Genomic DNA, 19,602 nt, shown 5'->3' with positions numbered 1-19,602 from the left:
ATATTTTTCAAAAGTGAAAACAACGATAATTTTTCCCCGAAACCAGTAATTATTAATAAAATTTATTTTGTTTTATTTTTGTTACTCAAAAACTAATAGTTGTATATTTAATATTATTATATATTATAAACACAATTCAATTTTAAAAACATTTTGATCAAATTTATTTTATCGTCTTTAGAATTTAGAATATTTAGATTATACCATTTATATGTAAAGAAAAATAAATAACTAATAATTAATAACAATATATTTATATAATGATAATAGTCTGACGAAAAGTCTCCGTTCTGAATATTTTTACGTATGCAGTATTGCAGTTATTTATCATTGAATTCAAATTAAACGTATCCATTATAATGACCTACTAATGACTAAAAACTACTTAAATTCAAATCATGCTATATAGTACACTAGACCTATTTTTCTTATTTTTCCCTTTTTTGTTTTGAATCTTGCAACATTACAATTATGCTTCTATAAAAAAATAATACATTTTTCTTTTTTAAATCTATATTCTGAAAATCTAAAATAAACAATAATATATTCCAAGTGCGATATTTTATTTATTTCATTCTAAAACTGTCGCAGTTGAATGATAGATATTGATTCTTGAGTAACTTTATTCTGGTAATTATAATAAAGCAACAATGGATGCTGGGTCATTGTGACTTTTATTAAATTAAAATTACTTATAAGACTTACCTACTTAATTACATACATAAATATGTTTATACACACGGCGTTTTCGCATAACATTTCTTTGTTCTACCTGAGTTACGGCGTTATTATCTAACATTTCGACTTTTTTTTCTGAAGTAACGGCAATATATTATATTAATAGTTTCCAAATTGCTATCTTCAATATTATTTGGAAAGTTTATGATCTTATTATGGTTGTTTTATCTTATTAATATATTAAGATAAAATTATAGTAATATGACTTTTTTTCTGATTATTATTTGTCGTCAGTATTATATGCACAGTTGTCGTAAACACGTACTTTATTTTATTTCGACATTAGTGTACTTTTATTTAAAAAAAATTAAAAATTAAATTAATTATGGATTCACAAGAAGAGTTTATTTACGACCCGGAACTCAATGTAATACCTTCCACACCTAGTAAGAAAATTAATAGAAAATATTCAACTATATATTTATAAAATAGAAATAATAATATAATTAAATATATGTTAGAAAGATTCAACGGGAAATTCCGACGAAGAGGAAGAGGCTTTTCTACAACAAGGTAATACAACTTACAATATATAATAGTTTAAATTGTTTCGGAGTTTATAATAAATTATAAATTATTATTACAAAATTATATCATTTTCCAAATAGTTAAAATAAAAAGGGTATAGATTTTTATTTCATTAATTATTTGAATCTACAAAATTTTTCACTTCAAATTTTTAGACTATTTGGTGCATACAGATACATTAGATATTAATTATTATAATAATATAATATAAAATGTATTGTTATTTAAATAATATACAACAATTAATAACACTAAAATAAAATTAATTGTCGCTGATAATTTGTGTACTGTAGGTATTTTTATACATATATATAAATAATATATCGACTTACAATTTTGAATGACATCCATTTTGTTCAATTAACAATTAAACTTATATAGTTGTACGTACATAATTATAGTGTTTATCTAGTATATAATATTGGAACAATAGTTACCTTAATATTGTACTTATGAAGTCATCGGTTAAACCAAAAATACAAGTAAAGTAATAGTATATACTATTGTACCGAATAATTCAATTTTCAATGTTAAATAAAATTATAATATTGCAGATTTGTTTTTAACATGGCGTAATGTATAGGCAAAATAGGTACACAATCACGCCGACAAGTAAATAAAAATATTGTTTGGTTTAACGTACAACATGCTTTGTGGCCTACAATATTATTGTTTTATCTTATATTTTTACACGCCTTCATACGATATGAGTTAATAATATGATGTGTGTCTATATCACACTATAATATTAAATAGAGCAGCAGAGGAATACATGGATCGGGTAAATACTAAACGACAATAATGTAATAACGCACTTGTCGTCCAACGAATAGAATATATTTGTTGCAAATCTTACAGTTTAATTGATACAAACACGCGACGCACGTGCACAGCGAGGCGTACAATATATATATATATCTATATACAAATATGAACTGATGTTCGGAGAAAAAAATCGTTATTATCATCCCTGTATAGATAATAATACAAATTTTAAAAAAAATGTATATTAATAATAATAATAATAATAATAATAAAAAAAAATAATAATAATTAATAATAATAATAATAATCAGTAAAAAATATAATAAACGTGGTTTAATAGTCCACGTACAATATATAGTTAGGCTCGCGTCTTGAGTAGGATTGAGAGAGAGAGAGGTCCAAACACACACGCTTGCAGGCTAACATACATGACGCGACGTATACGTATATAGTAAATGGCAAGCGTACCGCCGGTAGTTATTAAAAAAAAAAAAAAATATATATGAAATTAAACATACTAATAATAATGATAATAATAAGGATTATAATAATAATAATAATAATAATAATAATAATAATAATAAAAATAAAAAAATAAAAAAAATTAGTATACTTATATACGAGTATTACACATCATATAATAATAAATATATATTTGTATATATATATACTATACATAATGACTACAGGTAATTTTCGATGATTTGTAAACATAAAAAAACATTTCTTTTTAACATTTTTCTTTTACAAAAGTTGGTTTTTTAATAAGAGTCGATGTATCCTACACTAAAACGGTCAACGACGGCGAAGCAGCTTCGTCGTTACCACCTTCCGAGCCGTGGTTGTTGTTGTTGTTATTGTTGGTCGTAGTCGAGTGCAATAATGACGCCGTATAATGTTGTTGCTGCTGTTGGTTGTGATACTGCTGTTGGTTAGGTAGTACGTGTTGACTGTGAACGTCTCCGCGATTGCGTCGGTTGTACTGTTGCGCCGCCACTTGCTGTTGTTGCTGCAGATGTTGTTGTTGGTGTACCGGTAATTGATGTTGTTGTTGTTGTTGTTGTTGGTGTATCTGTTGTTGCTGTTGTGGCGGTTGCTGGTGTATCGGTGGTTGTTGTTGCCGTTGTTGTTGCATCAATTGCAGTTGTCTTCGTTGTTCGTTGTCAACATTCAATGTCTTTTTACATAACAATAACGGCTGCGGTGCTGCTACAGCCAACGGCCGTTGTTGTTGTTGCTGTTGTCGAGGGGCGGCTACAGCGACAGACCTGACGGCAGCTACTGGCGGCAATGCTACGTTTGTTTTCTCTCCGCTCTTTTCGTCGTCAACATTCATGCCGTCGGCGTCGCCGCCACCGTTCAAATGCTGTTTGCCGTGCAAATCCAGTGAAGATCCGTCGTCGGCCGTGGTGACGTTGCATAATGGGTGAACGATGCTGACACGCGAACAACTCAGCGACGAACCCGCCGACAAGTTGTTGCGTCCGCAGCCACCACCGGCGCCGTAGTCACCGCCGGCGGCCGTCACGGCGATCCGGTTGCCGCCGGTCACCAACCGCTTGAGGTTTTCCTCGTTTTGCCGCCGCACCAGCGACAACATCAGACTATCACCACCGGCCGCCGAAGGGTCCACCACTGCTGACGACGAATCCGACGGCGCTTGTCCGCCGTTCGATTTCCTCCTCGCGCTGTTCCGGAAACGTAGCAACAGGAACGCCGCGACCGCCAACACGGTGGCCAACGCTCCGCAGGCCACGCCGACCGTCCAATAGTAGTAGTAGTAATGCCGGTAATCTGTGAAAGCACAATAAATTCCGGTATTAGTGTTATTGTTGAGCTACGCCTGCGAGTGGAAATAACCACCGGTGTGCAGTTGCAACGACATTTGACGACACGTTTTGACGGGCGTAAATTATAATGTATAATATTAGTGGAACCTCGTAATAGTAACCGAAAAAACTACAACCGTAGACCGACAAACTGCAGACGATCAGAGATTTTCACCCAACCCTACTATCAAGACATGGTGACCAAGTAAACGAGAGAAAAAACACAAAGTACTCAATCATACTAATTCTGTAATAATTCGATTAACCGCGCGTCAGTATCTGTTATCCGCCATATAGGAATACAAGAGGAGGCAAATACAATGCATGTCTTGCTTCTTCGTAAAAGAAGAAACATTGTTGATCAAAAAACGCGAGCCTCGAAGACATATAGAAAAGGCTATGGATTAGTCTATTTTTGTAATCATAACACATACGTTGGAAAAATGTTGCAAAACGTCTGGTAACCAATGGTGGTAGTCCTGGTCCGGATTACAATGACCGATGGTCTTAGAAATTGTTCTGTAGTACTTAAGTTCTCTCATTACATTTCTGTTTTCAACCATAATTATATATCTATATGGGTTTATGTTGTCAACATTAATTACTCGCAAATACAATTAATTTTATATAATAACATATTTTTTCATTTACACATACACACACTATATTTTACAACTTTGCCACTAGTCTCTTTCACTTCGTTTCGTCTCCTAACTTCTTTACGCGCTGTACATTAATTCAAAAGTATATGCACTTAACAATGTCAATTATTAAATTGTGGCCGTTTCATAATATGTAACAACCCGATGGTCGCTAAGTGCATTTTATGCATTAAAATATCGTACAAACGATATGTTTGTAAATAATGCACACAAAAATGGTTATTCGAAATTGCAACGCCAAAACACGCCTCACTTCCGATATCTTTTCAACATCGTTCAACGCGAACACTTACCGTCGTTCGAAGCACCAGATGAATTTGCCGGAACCGGCGTCGAATGCGATTCAGCCGTCGTGCCGCCGCCGAGTGTGACGTCGACTACGGCGGCCGTCAAGAACGCCAGCGCCGCAGCGTCGTCGTAGTCATCGACTCCGCTGTTCAACGCAGGACGAAGACGGTGACCGACCGATTGGACTTTTTTCGTTGAAGCCGCTGTCGATCCACCAACATTTCCACCATTGAGTCGTTTGTAAAGCGTTTGGACGGCCCGTCCTACGACCGTTGCAACGTCGACGTCGTCGTCCTCTATCCCGGTTGCTGTGATCCGTCGCTGCTTGTCCGACACGACCGCCTATAATGAGTACATACAATAAATAAATAATTCTGATTTCGAGTACTGAATGAATTCGGATGTCCAAACACGGGAAACGGAAATTTAAGCTACTATTTGGGCGCTCATAACCGTTGTTATTGGGGATAATAAAATTTAATTTTAAAACTATACCTGTACCTATTTAATTTATACTGACGCCCACAATGTTATTATAATACTATAATATGAGTATATGACTATATATTGCTATACATTATCATCATTATTACTTAGAAAATGAGATATATATTACATAATTTAAGTCTAGACCAAAAAGGTTATTTTCATTTAAAACCTGTTTACGTATAATATTATGCCGGCCTATAATTATATAAAAGTCTACTTAATTGAAAATTATTTTACAGTTTAAACATAATTTTTTTATTAATTCAATGATTTATATTTTTTGATTTTAAATATGAATTAAAAGAGTATAAAATATAGTATATTTTCAAACTTGTAAAAAAATTAATTATGAGGATCTTTTTATTAAACTGTCGAGGTTATTTCGAATAAAAATATACTAAATTCAGATAAAAAAAAAAAACTATCAGTATAAATCGAAATTTTAAATGACAATATAAATATCATAAAAAGAGTTGAAATACTTTTAAAGTCTTCTAAAAATATACTAGAATAAATATTTTGTGAACGTTTCATATCTAATAAGGTTTTTCTTTTTTGTATTACATAAAACAACAAAAACAATTTTATCGAAAACCGGTGTTCATCATATATACCTTTTCGTTTTTATATTTAATTTTTCCCAATTATTTTGAAGGGTACTGTGAATTTTCTATTTTGGATTTCGACAACCGTAATGCAAAGCCCTGATATGTCGTTTAAAATAATACGTACCACCGACACTCGAATTGTAACGCGGCGCCGTCGTCGTCGGCGGCGAGAGTTGCCGCTATTTCCGGCACCAACACCGCCGCTTCGGTCCTCGTCGTTGTTGTCTCGCTGATCCTCTGCCGCCTCGCACATGACGTACACTCGATTTCGTCTGTATTCGATGTCGTCCTCTTGGCTTAAGCCGTCGTCGTCGCCGCTGCGCACCCATTCCCTGGCCAACAGTCGACGGAGACTGTGGCACACAGCCGACACCCGAGTGCCACGCCGCAGACGCGCCGGGTCCAGTGTGACGCGCAATCGACCGCAAGCGTCACCGCGCCGACGGCGGTGCTGCTGGTGCGGCAGACGTTTGTCACCGGCCACGCCGTTGGGCAGACAATGTTGAACCGCCGACGGCCACACCGTCGTGGGCGCACCGTCTTCGTCGTCATCGTCGTCGTCCATGTCGCCGTCGTCCACCACCGCAGTCGCACACTGGCCCCGGCGACGACGCCTCGGCCACGAGCCGACAGCCACATAAGCGCTGTGGTCGTCCTGGCTGCCGTCGTCGTCGTAACCGTACCGCAACCGAACGTCGTCCCTGTCGCGATCGGCGTCCACGCCACCACACGGTGGCCGCAAACACTGACGCCACAGGAGAAGATTGTCCACCGCAGCGGTTGTTCCTTCGGCGTCTCCTCGTTTGTCCAGTTCGTCATCGAGTAATTCTTCATCGTCCATGTCGTCTACGATCGGTACGCACACCTGCAAGGAACACATTACGTATTATAATGCATGTCTTGCTAGTAACCAACAAGTCCCTCCCCCGCTACTATACCCCAGTGAGATCCGTTTTTATAATCTTTAGACCATATCATAATTAAAACTATTCGAGATCAAATATATTTTTTATTTCTCATTTTTCAAACATTTTTAACTTAAATCAGATAACAAAACGATTGTAAAATTGTAAAAACTCATAAAGGTCATACTGGAAATAAAAATAAAATGCAAGGGTCTGATTGATTTTAATAATATTTTATATTTTTATGAAATATAAATTATATTGATAATAGTATCAATACGATACCTAACTTAGTTTTTCTTAAACTGTTATTTGTAGTATTTGAGTATTAGAGTACCTAACAACTTTAAACTGTTGTTCGAATACTTCGAAATTCGCGTGGACGTGAGCGGAAAGTTCGAGATCCTATATCTAAATAATTATCAATGCAGACGGTGCGTCGATGCTCGATTGTATTGACCGCAAATGCATATTATTATAAGACGTGTTATAACGAAAACCGTGGTGAAAGTTACCTGGTTGGTGCCGGTGCAAGGCATAACGCCGCTCAGACAGTCGAAAGTCGCGGGTCCACACCACATGTTGGTGCACGACATCACAGCTGACTTGTCATCGACGTTGTCAACCACTGACGATTTTGTGTTGCACTTGCACTCGTTGCAACCGTCATCGGCGATCCAATGCTTGCGCCGATGCCGGCCGCCTCCGCACATCGCTGTGGTGCCGCTGCCGTCGTCGTCGTTCTGTTGTTGTTCCGCGTTCGCCACTGTTGACGCTGTATCGACACAAACAGATGTTGATAAAAATAAATAAATACACACGTTACAAATTATGATAATAATATTATGTGCGCGAACGCGACGTGACAACGAGGCATAAATTTGTAGACGGCAATAGCTGAAGAAAACGTCGATGAAATATTAAATTATTTAAAAACCGTGGATGGGTGGGTGGGTGGGTGGGAGGGGTGATAGTAGACAAGGTATAGGGCGCGTTGTAATGGACACGATACCGTATAATATTTCAGTTTATAGGTGGACGCAGGCGATGAAGTGCGTTCTTTTCGTACCAAAAACTCAAAACTCGGCGCACATATATTATAATAGATATATACGTACATAAATACGTGCGCGCGTGCATAACTATATGTGTATTAATAACACGACGCGCGCGCCCGCGCTTGTAAAACGACGGCGCGCGATAGTCGCGGCCACGTCCAGTCAGCGGGGCGCCGATCTGACGGAGCTTACACGCCGCCGCCGCCGATTGTTTTTCAGCTCTCGCGGGACGAGAAGACCGGCGCGCACGACGGACGACGACGTTTTCCCATTAGACCCCCGCGGACGCCGTAACGACGGCCGCGCAGCAGCACGCCGTCGATGAGAAACCACCGCCGTCGTAGTTTACGACGGTCGCCGCCGCCGTGCTGCACCGCGCGCACGCACACGCCCGCGATTGCGGACGCACACGTTTTCACAAACGGATCGGCCCGCGAGACGGCGGTCATTATTATTATAACGACGTGCGGTGCAGCTATTCGGCGGGTTAGGTGCCGGCGGTGGATGCGGCGGAGAGCGGCGGGTTATTATTATTATCATTACTCGTCCGCCGTTATTTGTTGTTTGTAGGCGGCGGCGGCGGCGGTTTCGGATTTATACATTATTCAAACATAAAATACGTACAAATATAATATTACGTATATATTATATATTATGCACCGCCGACGCGAAGAGACGAACGACGGCCGATGACGTGCTGCACCGTGGCCACCGCCGCCGCTGACGGACGAGCGTTATTGCCGCCGCATAATATTATTATACCGGACGATTCGGGCGCTCGCGCGCGCGCGTTCGCCCTCGAAACAGTACGCGGAGCGCAGTCTCAGCGTGACACCACCGCGTTTACCTGCTGGACACCACCACTGCACCGCGGCGTGCGCGCACATTTAATAACGAGATTTCGTTTAAGGTTATTTTTTTTTTTAAGTATATATAATAAATTACGTAAAAAATCGATATATACGCACGCTGCGTATATACACTATATTATAATATTATGCTGCGAGACTGTGTATATATAATAATATAATATATGAATGACAGGAAGAAAAAAAACTGTACGTAAATTAGAAATACGTCGTCCGCGTGTTTTCACATAATCATCGACTACACGCGCTGGGGTCTCGGAGATCATGACAGTTGCGGGTGGGGTGATAGAGAGCACAAAACAATCCTTTCGTTTATGCGTGTATATACATGTATAGAAATAAATTATTTATGACAGATAAAGGTACATCACCCGAACGAGTATCTCCATATAGGTACGAGACGTGATCACGACTCAACGTTATTAAATACTGACGTGCAGTGCAGTGTGTCGTTAACTATATTATTGGCACCACAAATCTTAGTAGATTTACGGCTAAATGCTCTATCGCCGGTATTACGATAATATTTGTTGTGAATTGTTTATCAATTTTGTAAACATTATAGTATCGCAAACTCTACGTAACCTATACCGACCACCTAATCCGTACGGTGTCATCACTCATTTTTTAAGCTCCTCCGAATTCTTATTATTCGTTATAAATTATACAAATTAAATAACTTGTTTCCCGTGTCCAATAAATTTAACGGGTAAATAATTTATTTAAATTAGAGGTATATGAAATACACTGAAATATTTTTATTCGATAATCATTTTTGGATTAAATAACACGAAAATATTCACAAATATCACTGAAAATTAATAATACGCCACGTTTTAACACATTATTACAATTCACTACATTCGAATATTATCTGTTATTTTAAACAAACAGTTTTGGTGACATCTATACTCTCTTCCTAAATTATTTTAACCTTTATCGCGTGATTAAAAATGATATATAATAGTAATAAACCTTAATAGCTAGTGCGAGAGCACTTACCTTTAGTGCTATCGTCGTCTCCGTCACCGTATGGCTTATGCTGCTGTCGCCACGTCATTGTCCCTGGTACGCCCGCACCCGGCCGACGGATAGTGGCCACCGGAGTGATTGCGGTGCTACGCTGTAGTGGTGGCGTCAACGGGGGTCTAGTACTGGTTGTCGTAGTCGTAGTCGGCGCGACCGTCGTGGTAGTTGTGGTTGTGGTTCTTGTGGTCATCAGCGTGGTCGTCGTGGCCGCAGCCGTCGACCTGGTGGCCCCGGCTCCGGCGGCATCGGCAGGAACTGTACAGTTCTTACCATGCCAGGACCAACCGTCCCCACTGCACTGGCAATAATAATCGTCCGGTGTGTTCAGACACTGACCGCCATTCCGACACGGGTTCGGTGTACAATGGTCCCTGTCAATCTGTCAACACGACAAGCCAAGACGTAAAGTAAAGAAAAATAACAGACTCAGTACATGTAGGTACAAAGTTTTCATTAAAAAATGTCACTTAAATTCATGTGGAATGGAGATGAAAATGTACAATTTCTTATATATTGTATTAACGTTAACATTTATACAGAGTTAAAATACAAAATAAAGATTATGAAGAATAATTTATTATAATAATATGTTTCTTAAATGATAGTTTGACTTTTTAATTGGTTAACCCCTTTTCTTGAAATTCATTAAAGTCTCTTACCTCACAGTTTTCGCCTGAATATCCCAACGGGCATATGCAGGAATAAGTTTGCTGCTGCTGCTGCTGTTTGGCAGTCAATCCACTCCCTCCTCCGCCACGCCAACGTCGCAATGGCACGCATTCGCCACCATTTTTGCAAGGATTCCCACTGCCAGCCACACCGGATTCGTTGTCTCCGCCACACGGATCGATTTGAGTTCTACAGTTTCGACCTTTAAACGACCAAAATAAATATTAATAATTATATGATATCAATAAGCTGCAATATACACTTATAGGTTAATCTTAAGTTTGTCTTACATATTATAAATATATATAATATTTTTACACGATTGACCTATTTTTTGTTCGATCGACCTCGTATTTAATTTGATTTATTTAACGGATGAGGCCCATTTTACAAAATGTATCAATAATACAATAATATTTTTAATATGTGTGTTAATAGTTATTGTAATGGTAAACATAAGGAAATGCATTTAAGAAGAAAAAGAAAATTAAACTAGAATATGATGATCCACAATATCGTTCATCATTAACCTTCTAAACGGTTCGTTGGCATTTAATTTGTGGTGGCATATTAATAATATATTAATATGATTGTTGTGTGATAAGAATTTAAAATTAAACTATAAAATATTATATTTTTTTGAGATCGATTTGGTACACTCGTATAAATTAATAATGATTTCCATAAATTACATGATGATTACATTAATTTTGAATACCAACATGTTAAACATTAATTTTACCACAGATTAGCTGTAGAAAAATCTTTTCACGTCTTCTCACTCGCTTTAGCCAATGATTTATTATTACCTACTTTACTAGCTGAAAGGTACGCTGGATTATAAACTTTATGGATTGCATTTAAAAAAATATAAATGTAATGAAAATAAACCAGTAACATACAATTATACATTATATATCAATACATTATTATTTTCATAATTATAAATTTATAACTATCCAGATAATAACTAAATCAATTTTTTCATCAGATTTCGTGGATTATATTATAAATTAATAAATCATATTGCTCTATAATAACAAGAATATAAACTATGTTTTGTTAATGCCTAATTGATCTATGAGGCACTCTTTCTATCCGGCAAAGTGGTCACGCATATTACATAAACGAAAAACACGGCATATTGTGTAGTTATAATAGAAACTAAGAGTAATAAATTTTAACTGGTACAACAATTTGTACCCGCAACAATCTCTTGGTTTATGACATTATTATTGCAAAATTGTTTTTAACAATTTTCATCACACTGCGATTTTATTTATTATTCGTATGCTGCTACTACTTAAGTTTGCGTGTGAACAAGTATTGGCTGTTTTATTGTTCAGGGTTACGTGTTAGATCCACGCCCTCGCGAATCACGTTACATACACGCCAACAATTGATTGCTTTTACGCAAACCAGTGAACCGCCCAAACTGCATTGCAAAATAATTTGCCTATATCTGGCCCCTTAAAACCCATTATGACAAACAAGCCTCCCTTTGACATTATTATCACAATACTGAGTATTATATAGCATTCTTATAGTACCTATTTTCTATATAACATAGATATATTTATAAAATGTATTCTTTTCATTCACCACGGTGGGTAGAATTTTACATATAATATGAATTATAAACTATAAACTTAAATATTCATTTAATATCAAAATACTATAGTATTAAGGAATTTCAAACTCTAGCTACCTACTAACTTATTATTTATTATATTATATTACTAACCAGTAAAGCCGACCGGACACGCACATGCGTACCCTCCGATCAAGTCCAAGCAAGTTCCGCCATTGGCACATTTCACGTCTGGTCCGGCGCAATCGTCCACGTTCACGGTGCATGCCAAAGTACCATTGTGGCCATCTCTAGAAGCCGTCATCGCCGCTGCCGTCGTCCAACCCCTTCGACATACACATTCTGTGGTCGCAGCGACGTTACTTCCGCCACCAGTCGTTTTGCACGGCACGGCATTCGGACCACACTGCTGCTCAATTACCGCAGTCTGTCGTTCTCTATGCTGTCGCTCACATTCGTCCACGTCTACGATACAAAAGTTTATGTTGTTTTTAAGATCAACAAACGGTAAGCAAAGGCTTGGAATAGTTGTCATTATTATTGTATACACAGTGATGCTGTGAAAAGTATTATCAAGAAGCAACCACCTTTGTGGTTATTAATGGAAGGTGATTGTGTGAATAATGAGCAAACAGTAATGGTTTAGTATTTTACTACTTAATTACTACTTATTATAACTAGTATTTTACTATTTACTACGACAATTATATACAAAATAAATATGACAATAAATTCCTTTATCGGGTTATGGGTAGGTGGATGGGTGGGATATTAGCCTCTGAAAACTTCCAAGTTTGTTACGCCACTGTGTACACCTTGTTAACGTCATAATATTATGATATATAAACATACCTATTTCGCATCGACGACCACGCCAACGATCGTCCGCACACGCGCAACGCCAGTCGGCCACCAGGTCAATGCACGATCCTCCGTTCAGACACCGGGGTGGTTGAGTGGCACACTCATCGATTTCTGTGGACCACATAACAAAAACTTTAAATGACTGCACATTTTCGTATAAAAGAGTACAGATTATAAATTTTAATATCGCGTTAATATTAATAATATGTCCCTGAACCCGATGAGGCGATGCTGTTTAGACTTTACCCAGAATATTATTATATAATATGATTATCGTTCAAATTTACAGCACAGCACACGTGCCGTACCTGCTTGAGTCGTCGACCGCCTCTTAACCCCTTTTGGATCCACTTTCCCCGCCGAACTACTTACACCTACCTCCTATAGAACTGAGATAAAACAAAACGTCGAAACGTATTTTTTTTTTTTTATATGTATATACATAATATTATTTTTCTCTGGTCATCATCATAGTATACAGTCGTCGTAATTATAACACGATGCACATGTGACATACCGAAATGTCATCGTCGTCATCATCACTGTCGCCGATGCTACCACCATAACTTCGTATATATGGTTTAATAACGTGGGCGCGCGACGTACATATCACCGCTGCTGCCGCCGACGCTGTAATGACTTTGCGGATAAAACAGCGGTGGTACTCTTGGCCCCGCGTGTTTACCATAATAACAATAACGACGTCTCGGGACGACACACACGCAACAAACCAACCAACAAACAAACAAACAAACAACAAATCGTCAACGACAAGTCCTTTCTCTTTGTGCACGCGCGCGCGCGCGCATGTAATAACTTCGGAATTGGAATTTTGAATAATAATATCACGCGTGATTTAAATAATAATTCGTCATCGTCGTGCAGTGGCGGCTAGAACCCCTCGCCGCCCACCGAGCCACTATCCGTAAGTATACGCGCATACACGTCGGACGACGACAAAAATCGTAGACGAGTACCCACTCGAAGATAGCACCCCCTTACCTCCTCACTCATAACTACGTAGCATCCGACAGCTCATCGGGCACTCGTCGTTAAAGTCTCTCGACTACTGCCGAGGCGTTTTCTAAAGATATTCGCACACGTCATATAATCACGGCGATTACTTAAGATAACACATTATACAAACACACTGCTGTTTTGTTCTAACGCATCTCGTCTCGATCATATCGTTACATGCAGTAGAACCAGAACTACAATATTGTATATTTTTTATGATTAATATATTAGGTATATATTAGAGTTAATTGACCTGTTATAAAATTTAAATATGACGAGAACATATTTTATCTGTGATCAGTCTTTAGTTTTTTCCTATATATATATATATATATTTTAAGTAAGTTAATTGCTTATTTTAATAAACTAATATCCTATTGGAATTGGAAATACCTCGTTTTAAAATTAAGATATCAAAAAAAAAAAAAAAATGAACGAAAGATTATCTTTCTCAGATAATATTCTCATTATTAAATCCGATAATTGAGGGTCAATTAACTCTAATAAATATTATATTAAATTTACTACTCATGTTAAATATACATATTTACTAATTTAAATCAATAGTAGATATTGCTCTTATTTTATCTCATGTCTATATAATAGGTACATACTGAGAAAACAAACCTGCAGTGTGTAGTATATCTGTGTACATAATAATATAGACAATAGTAGACAATAGTGCTATAGAAAACAACCAACTATATCAATACGGTGAACTAGTGTAGTATAGTACCTATCGTGTATATTTACACTTCTGCAGCGGCCAGCGAATGAAACATTCAAATATATAAGTGTCTCATACTACCATTTCCATATGGGTAAACATTAAAACACGCTATATACCTATTATATTAATTACAAACAAATATAATTATATATACAGGAAGCTCCTAAAGTACATTTTTTTTCACTTAATAATTTTAATAGATCCTTCTTTGGTCAGTTACCATGAAAATAAAAATAAACTCATTTTAACCTTAACTCGAAAATAGTACCCATTTATATCCAATTAAATAAATATAGATTCTGCAGGTAAAAATGCATAAATTAATTGCCAGTTACTAGAAATTATAGATCCAATTGATTACGTTGTTATTTAAGTATTTGCATATAAATAATCCTTTATTTCTATTAGTGAGATTAGCATATTAAATGCATTTCATTAATACAAAATACAATTTATAACTTATGTTCCAAAAAAACCATGTTTTACATTTTTCAAGCAAATATTTTTTATTAAATTAAATTAAAAAGTTAAGCCATAAAGTTGACATAATACGATATTATTAAATATTATTATATACCTAGTAAATAAATTCAAAATATTTATTACTTTTGTATGGCATATTAGTATACTATACTATTGCTAATAGATTACCCGCGTAGACATTTTGAATGTTTTTATTATTTTATTATATTAAGTTACTTTGGAAATGAATAATATTTGAAGTGTTGTCTAAGTATAATATAAACTACAATGATATCAAACATGTAATAATTTGTTTATTTTACCTCGAGCAACTAAACAGAGACCACCGACCATGGTTTTAGAAAAAGTTAAAATCTCCGAAAAACACGAATAGAATTTTTTAAGGTTACCTAACCGTAGCAATACGAAATATACAGAGTGATGTATATCACAATGATCTGACACGTTGGAATGTAATTCTAATGTAAAATTGTCAAATCTCCACGATACACAGTGTAGATCGGTTTAAACATAGATATGATGGAAGTAAATAAAATATTGTATATACCTGTATTGCAGGTGCTGCCCATCCAGCCGGGCCGACAATCGCAGTGGAACTGCTTGGGCACTAACAGTGGCGCAGGTTGAGCAGCGGAGCCGAACATCGGCGCACCGCCGGCCACAGGACCCGATCCGGCTCCACCGGCACCGCCGACGGACGCGGTGACCGCGTCCACGGTACGGCATTTTCCGCCGTTGGCACACGGCTCGGTGGCGCAAGGGTTCAGCACCACGTCGCAGTTGGCGCCCCCGAACCCTTCGGGACACGTGCACGTGTACCGGTCCGGGGCTGTGCTCTTGCACGTCCCTCCGTTCAGACACGGTTCGTGGGTGCCGCAGTAGTTCAAGTCTGAAACAGAAAATATAACGCGTTCAGGCAACGGCAGTGATAGGCAACAACGCATAAAATCGTATAGTATAACATTAGCCGGTGTACGTGCAACGGGCGCACGCGGGTTTTTCGGCTCGGCCGCTCGCGTGCTGCGCCGCGACGTTCACCCGGAGCTCGGCGGCCGTGGCACGGTATAGCGGTATAATATGTAACTGCGGCGGTTGGGGTGTTGCCGGACACGACGGCGATAAGTAATAGAGGGACGGCTCGGCGCGTATAATCGGTAGGTAGGTAGGTACGATGATATTATTATACGTTGTGCGGCACTAGACACGGTATTTTTCGGTGCGGTGTATAATATATATATTACGAGAGTACGACGACGACGACGACGACGACTATACACATCGACAACGACGATTCAGATTATTGTAATTACAACGATATCACGGCGGGTGCGTGCAGGTAGTTGTTGTTGTTGTTGTTGTTGTTTCGGCGCGCGGTAGTGGCGGGGTGGTGGTGTAGTGGCCGTGTGGTAGTGGCGACGGTGGCGGGGCGGAAGCAGGGCGGGTTAGTGTTTCTTTTTTTTTAATATGTATGTATATACACATATACGCTATCCGCTATGTCCGTGTGATCAATTCGTCGACGAGTAATAATTTAATATACTCAGTTGCAGAGCGGTGTAATAACAACCATACCTATAGATAATGTGCGGGCTCGCGCGCGACCGTTCGCCGGGGTCTCTCCGATCGCTAAGCCGCTGCCGCCGATGAAAACGAGTTTTCTAAAACCATGAGGCGGTGGCGGCGTGCGACTCTGCTCCCCGCCGCCGTTGTGCAACGACGACGACGGCGGCGGCGGCGGCCGTAGAATCGTGATCTGACCGTCCCAGAATACGATTACGCGCGCGCGTGATTATTACCCGCGAGGCGGCGCGGCGCGAGCAAATACGGCTTATACATACCTAACTATAATATTATTATACATACGCGTACACATGCAAGTAGGTGGACCGACATATATATATATATATATAAATAATATTATGTGCTTATACGCGCCGTGTATGGGATAGGTGGACCCGTGTGCGAGCAAGTCGAAAAACCTAACCGTCGCGCGTCGTGCGTATTAATAATAATAATAATAATAATAATAATAACATTATAATGTGTGTTGCGCGGCAGTCACTGTTATTATTATATTACACGGCACTGCTGTTTTGATTAATGCGCGGCGGCAGTGGCGGGCGCGACCGACTGACGGATTTTTACGCGCGCGCGCTCGCGGGCCCTATCGGAATTCGCGGTGTGCGCGTATATACGCAACGGCCGCGCGACGCCGCCGTCGAAAGCGACAGTGTTGCTTTGGGCCCGCGGGACAACGGCACAAATAATAATATTAATACAGTATTATTATTATCATCATATTATTACGTACGATAATGTATATTATTATTTCATTAGCGTATACTATAAAACATTGTCTTCCACTGATAATCGACTATTTATGTAGTATATAATTAAAATTAAAAAGCAGTTTTGGTGTTTTAGCTAACGACGGAAACGGAAATGTAATTATACATTTATAACAAATTATGGTAAACACTATACTATCGCGCGGAACCACGACACCGCCGCGACGGAACAATAATGATATCATAACGAATATTTTAACACATCGTTGCATTAATAATAATATATACTATGATACTAAAAAATGGTGAAACACGCTCCTAAACATAAATAAAACCTAAACCATTTTTCTTCAAAATGTGTAAGGAAATAAATAAATAATTAATTAAATCAAATGTTTTTTTTTTTTTTTTATACAATACAATTGTTTATTTTTACTATTTTTTTTATACTTTATATCATTATTTTAAATTAAATTACTGAAATAACCACGATAAAAAAAAGAAATAAAGATAAAATACCTGATAAACACGATGTTCTGACTGCATAAGGAGGAATATAATACCGGAATGTTTTTTATCTATCGACAATGGTAAATACGTATATACTATATAGTCACACGGCAATAATTTTTTCCATCCAAGTATTTTTTTTTTTTATTATTATAATATATAATACATTATTATTGTTGTACAGTGTTTCATCATAATATGATATACATTGTAAATTAAAAAGAACTATTATAATGGAAACTAATTAATTAGTAGAATAAAGAAGCAAAATAATTATTAAATATCCCAAAATTTGTAACAAATAACTATGTACACTTTAAAGTTTCTAAATTTCTTTAAATCGTTATAAAATAATATTTAATAAATAATAATTTAAAAAATATACTTTACTCCGATAAACTATTTCTTGCACGAAACACATATACGTGAAAAGTACTATACATATATTATAAGTTCTGTAATAATATTATAGGTATATAATTATACCGAGACCATGAAGCACTTTATTATTATTATTATTGTTATACTTCGCACGATAGTTGGCGCCTATATCTTGACGTTGACCTTATTCATATTTCATTCTATCGAGAATTCGCGACTAAAAAGGTCTGAGTTGTCTTCTATATTTATTTATATATATGTAATAATTATAATAACTATAATAATATAGATATATAGTAAATATATTTACTATAAACTATTATAATTATATATAACAGCGTAACAACTGACGTTACAACAGCGAAATATCAAACTAGATACCTATCCTTAATTTTATTTACGATTTACTGTTTATATTATCATAATGATAGAATGTATTAACATTGTACAATAAATATTTATTATTCAAAATGTTATCAGTGATTTATATTTAGTAAATAGAGTACGATATTTATGAATGAAGAAATTAAGTTCTTCTACTAATCAAAATATAGTTGTCAAATTTTAGGATCACTTATACTATTACTTATACTTTTATTCTAATAAGTCCTATTGTTTAGTACAATTAAAGAAAGAGAGAAGAACTTTTATCCCCGAAATAATTTAAGTGTGTTTCCGACGATAAAATGTGTGCCTATAATGTATGTTTTATATTGCAATATAGCATACATTAGCATTTGAAATACCATCATGTTTCAAAAATATTTTTACCAATCATAAAAAATCAAATATATCTAATGAACAATTACTTTTTAATTATGAAAAATATTGTAAATTATAATTAAGCATACAAATTACAACTTAATAATGGTCAAGATATAAAAATATTATTTTGCTTTGGATTGATTGTGTGATGATAATATTTTAATAGTTACGTAATAATAAATTAATTTTAAATATTAGGTATAGTATAATAAAATTAATAATATAATTTAAAAAAATATAATATTTATTATTTCATAGTATACGGCAGTAGTCGAATAATAATAATTTAGCGATGGCAATAAAATACGCGGCGACACGAAGTCGATTGATCGATGATCGCAAATTATGTGATCAATATAATAATAATAACAATGGTTATCGACAGCAATAACTATAACTCGGTCCCTCCTCATCTACCATACCAAACGACTAATACTAAAAAAAAATAATAAAAAAACTTTCAAACATCATTATAGATATATAAATGTGTATGAATAATATATTATGTACGATACATATGTATATTATTTTTATTG

General features: G+C 36.6%; 1 protein-coding gene across 1 annotated transcript in view; it reads right to left on the bottom strand.

The window, feature by feature from the left end:
* Positions 1 to 2,081: 2,081 nt before the first annotated feature.
* The window catches only part of LOC132924119 (uncharacterized), a 52,188-nt gene continuing 34,667 nt past the window's right edge, over positions 2,082 to 19,602 (bottom strand). Inside the window, exons 7-15 of the mRNA XM_060988220.1 lie at positions 15,670 to 16,011; positions 12,881 to 13,003; positions 12,182 to 12,493; positions 10,428 to 10,639; positions 9,742 to 10,147; positions 7,328 to 7,587; positions 6,032 to 6,772; positions 4,816 to 5,152; positions 2,082 to 3,825 (exon numbers count right to left, since the gene is read on the bottom strand). Coding sequence (XP_060844203.1) covers positions 2,813 to 3,825; positions 4,816 to 5,152; positions 6,032 to 6,772; positions 7,328 to 7,587; positions 9,742 to 10,147; positions 10,428 to 10,639; positions 12,182 to 12,493; positions 12,881 to 13,003; positions 15,670 to 16,011 — 3,746 coding nt within the window. The 3' untranslated portion in view covers positions 2,082 to 2,812. The remainder of the gene's footprint in view (positions 3,826 to 4,815; positions 5,153 to 6,031; positions 6,773 to 7,327; positions 7,588 to 9,741; positions 10,148 to 10,427; positions 10,640 to 12,181; positions 12,494 to 12,880; positions 13,004 to 15,669; positions 16,012 to 19,602) is intronic.

This window comes from Rhopalosiphum padi, chromosome 3 (genome assembly GCF_020882245.1).
Source record: "Rhopalosiphum padi isolate XX-2018 chromosome 3, ASM2088224v1, whole genome shotgun sequence".
NCBI lineage: Eukaryota > Metazoa > Arthropoda > Insecta > Hemiptera > Aphididae > Rhopalosiphum > Rhopalosiphum padi.
This window is presented reverse-complemented; position numbering and strand designations above follow the sequence as displayed.